General features: G+C 38.1%; 1 protein-coding gene across 1 annotated transcript; it reads right to left on the bottom strand.

Annotated features, from left to right (window-relative positions):
• Positions 1-600: 600 nt before the first annotated feature.
• LOC118658497 (disintegrin and metalloproteinase domain-containing protein 29-like) lies at positions 601-2,874 on the bottom strand. The gene has a single exon (XM_036314022.1). It carries the CDS (start codon positions 2,872-2,874, stop codon positions 601-603), a length of 2,274 nt encoding a protein of 757 aa, XP_036169915.1.
• Positions 2,875-3,713: the final 839 nt, after the last annotated feature.

Here is a 3,713-nt window from a genome sequence, read left to right as displayed (position 1 = left end):
TACACTTTTATTATTATAGATAGGACTATAGGGCTGGCCTATAGATCTGAGACTCAAAACTCTGACAGTAGGTATTGCTAAGCTGATGCAGAAGATTTGGGATATTGCTAGAGAGCTCAAAGAGGACTCAGAACTCTGAAAGTAACATTAAACAGCTATGCTGATATCTCTCAGGCTGACAATGGGGTTGGAATGAAGTGAATTTTTTAAAAAAAGGATATTGAACCTAAATATAACTACAAGTGTAAAATCTGTTATTCGGGTAACATTAACATACAGGAAGCAAACAGATCTCCCAGATTTCCAAACGCCCATTCATTCTTCCTATTGCAGGGGACAAAATGGGAAGGGGCTTTGGAGCTGAGAAGCAGTAACTGAGAAACTGGTACACCATCCATGTGCCATGCCATTTCCAGAAAATATCAAGAAACAAGTTGTAGGTTAAAAAAATCTTCTAATTGTTTAAAATAAAAAAGAGTCATTAGAAACATTCTAGGAATTACCATTTTTAATGAATACCTGTTTGGATACATTTTTGGGTACTGATTGCTTTTGTTTCCCATGTTGACTCTGGGAAAATAACATTTAGGTTGACTATGGTTATGGACCTGGTCTTGAGGGTGTCCGTTGTGGAGGTGGAATATTCTGTGAGGGTGTCCGTTGTGGAGGTGGAATATTCTGTGAGGGTGTCCGTTGTGGAGGTGGAATATTTGGCTTTGCTTGTGGCTTCATTTGAGGTTGAGGCTGAACAATTTGCTCTTTTTTCTTAGATGTTCTCTTCATACAAAGACAAAAAAGACAACATAATAAAAGTAACAACCAAAAAAGTGAAAACATTAAGACATAAATCTTCTGTATCTTCTTTCTCCTAGGGGGTGGACCACTGTCAATACTACCTCCATGGCCTTGTCTTAGGCAGTTGGGAGGGTCCCATAGATAGTTGCAATGGCAGTGATGTTTATTGTTGCAGATTCCCCTTCGATTACAGAATGTAGGTGAACAATTACTGTCCAAGTAAGATATATGGACACACTTCCTATGGATGCAGAGGTGCTCTTCACCACACTCTGTGCCATCTTCCACTGCGCCTATATCAGGTGTGGTCATCCCAATGTGGGAGTCAGTACCCCAGCAGTTGACACCATCGTAGTAAGTCCAATGCACAGTAGAATGATCTGCTAGAAGGGGAATTTCAGTTATGTTCTCACACTGAATCCTCCCACACAAGACATCCGACATATTACATTTTATATATGAAAAGTTTTGGGTACCACAGTGACCAAACCGGTCACCTAGAGTGTTTATTTTTTTGTAGCAACTGTAACTTGCATTCTTTGCCTTTTGGCCAAAAATCTGCTTACACTGTAAATTGCGATCATTACATCTCTTTTCGTAGCAGTAAGCACTTTCATTACAGGGAATTCCATCCTCCACATACACATCATCTGGGCACATATGGGATGTTCCATTGCACCATTCGGGAAGATCACATTCATTGATCTCCTTCCTACACACATCCCCTGATGGTAAGAACTGGCAGTCCTTGCAACAAAGCCCATAAGCACAATTAGACCCCGAACTGAGAGTGCAGTTTGACAGACAGCAGGCATCTTTTGAGCATTGCTGCAAAGGTCCACAGTCACACTCCTCTTCATCTTCAACAACACCATTCCCACAGCGTTTTCGGTTAAATATGTCACTTGTGTATATGGTGTAGAGCAAGCATTTTGTCTGACGTAAGGAATAATCCCATAAAAAAGCATAACTACAATTGCTAAATTTAGTTATTGGTGGGTTATCATTATGCATTATACATTTATATTTTCCACAAGTACACAAAATACGATCATGAAACATACCCAAATTATGACCAATATGATGAGCCATTGCAATTCCCATAAGGCCCACAGGCTTTCTTGTAAAAGTAATAATTGCACAACTATGGCTTGTTCTACAGAGTCCTGAAACATAGCCTAAACCACTCATTCCTCTTAATGTCTTATGTATTAGAAGATGTGCAGTATCATGTGGCAGGCGGGAATAAAGGTTTGCAGCTTTCCAACGACAAAATATTCTCAGAGATCTCTTTACATCATCTACTTCAATGGGATTTTCTTTAGTCCACACCTCCATGCCAAACAATAAAACCTTAAGACCTATTTCCTCATAAATAGAATCTGCTATGTTCACCATAACATATAGGTCTTCCTGCACTATTGAGACATTTTTGTTACTTTGAAGATAGAGAGTATTGTCAACTACCACTACTATTTCAATAAAGTAACTGTGGGGCCACCAGCCCTCATATGAACTTTGCTTCAGAGTAGAATTACCAATCTCTTGAAACTCAAATTGCTGTACAATTTCCTCTTGCATAAAGCCAGATTTCATGGTTTGGTATTCAGTGTCCTCTCTGTCCATTTTATATATCAGATGTTCAAATTTGGAAGAAAAAATCATGGGCTTAATTTCATAAGCAATGTCATTTATCTGTAACAAGCCTCGAAAGCCACCAAAACAGGTACTGAGGGCAACCAGGGATTCTGGGTCCCCCTCCACATAACCATGATAATAGCAGTCATTCTGAACAAAAGGCTGGTCCTCAAGGAGAGCACCTTGATCGCTGTAGGTGAACACTGGAAAGTGTCTGGACAGCAAATGCTTCTTGACCTTCATGTAGATAATGTGTCTTTCACCCCCAAAATGCATACCATAACAGAGCCAGCCTGGAAACTTCATGCTAAGTCCAGTGCTTGTTATTCTCAAGGGAATCACCACTTCTGGAGGACTATGATGTTGAGGGTGCTCAGCCCAAGTGTGCCCAGAAAAGGACAGAAACACCCCAAACCAGTGTAGTAGGAGCATGATTCTCATGTACAATAGGGTTTCAATTTCAGTAATTATGAAGCTACCATTATGGAAACAGAGACCAAGGTGGGCAGGGCTGAGTCATGGATGGTCTCCATCCTTATTCTCAGCTGGTCAATGTGCAGGGCTAATTAGGAAGGATTAGTCTTCTGGCAAAGTTGAATCATTAGAAGAACATCAAGACTATAAGTAAAACAAAAAGCAACATGTGAATGGGTGGTTATAACACGGCTTGGTGAAGAAAAAGGAAAAGGCATGCAATAAAAGAGATTAATGTTTTGATCAAGGAATGACTCAAGAAACTGCCTAGAATTTGCTCTTAAATATTGATAAGGCAGAGGGGTACTGAAAGTGTATAGAAGAATAAAAACTGGCCAGAAATTTATAGTTATTAAACCTGAATTATGGGTAAATAAGGATTCATTATATAATTCTCCAAGGATATGCATATGTGAATGTTTTTGCAATAGTTAGAATAAGAGTCTTATGGGTAAGGTAATCATATATCTCATATTGCTGAAATTGTCCCAATTTACACATGTTAAATTGGCATAAATAATAGCACCTCTTTTTCATCCTCAAGTGATAAATTATTTGATATCATTATCTAAGATATATAGATATAGTATAGATATATATAATAAACATATATAAAATATTTTGATAACGTTTCCTAAGATACATGTAATATCTTATTTTAAAATCTCTTTTATGGTACTTATACCTCCTAGAGAAAAATGTTTACTTTTCTTTTTCTACATTACTTTCTCACTAGATTTGTCAGACTGGAAGTACACAAGAACATTATTTGCATCCTTCACAAATGTTAGTATCTCTTATAATGA

The sequence above is a fragment of the Myotis myotis genome, unplaced genomic scaffold (assembly GCF_014108235.1).
Source record: "Myotis myotis isolate mMyoMyo1 unplaced genomic scaffold, mMyoMyo1.p scaffold_m19_p_6, whole genome shotgun sequence".
Taxonomy (NCBI): Eukaryota; Metazoa; Chordata; class Mammalia; order Chiroptera; family Vespertilionidae; genus Myotis; species Myotis myotis.
Note: the sequence above shows the minus strand (reverse complement) of the source record. Positions and strands in the feature narration are given on the sequence as shown.

Excerpts from the sequence above, each read along its gene's own strand:
- LOC118658497 (XM_036314022.1), bottom strand. The coding sequence starts at position 2,874 with ATGAGAATCATGCTCCTACTACACTGGTTTGGGGTGTTTCTGTCCTTT.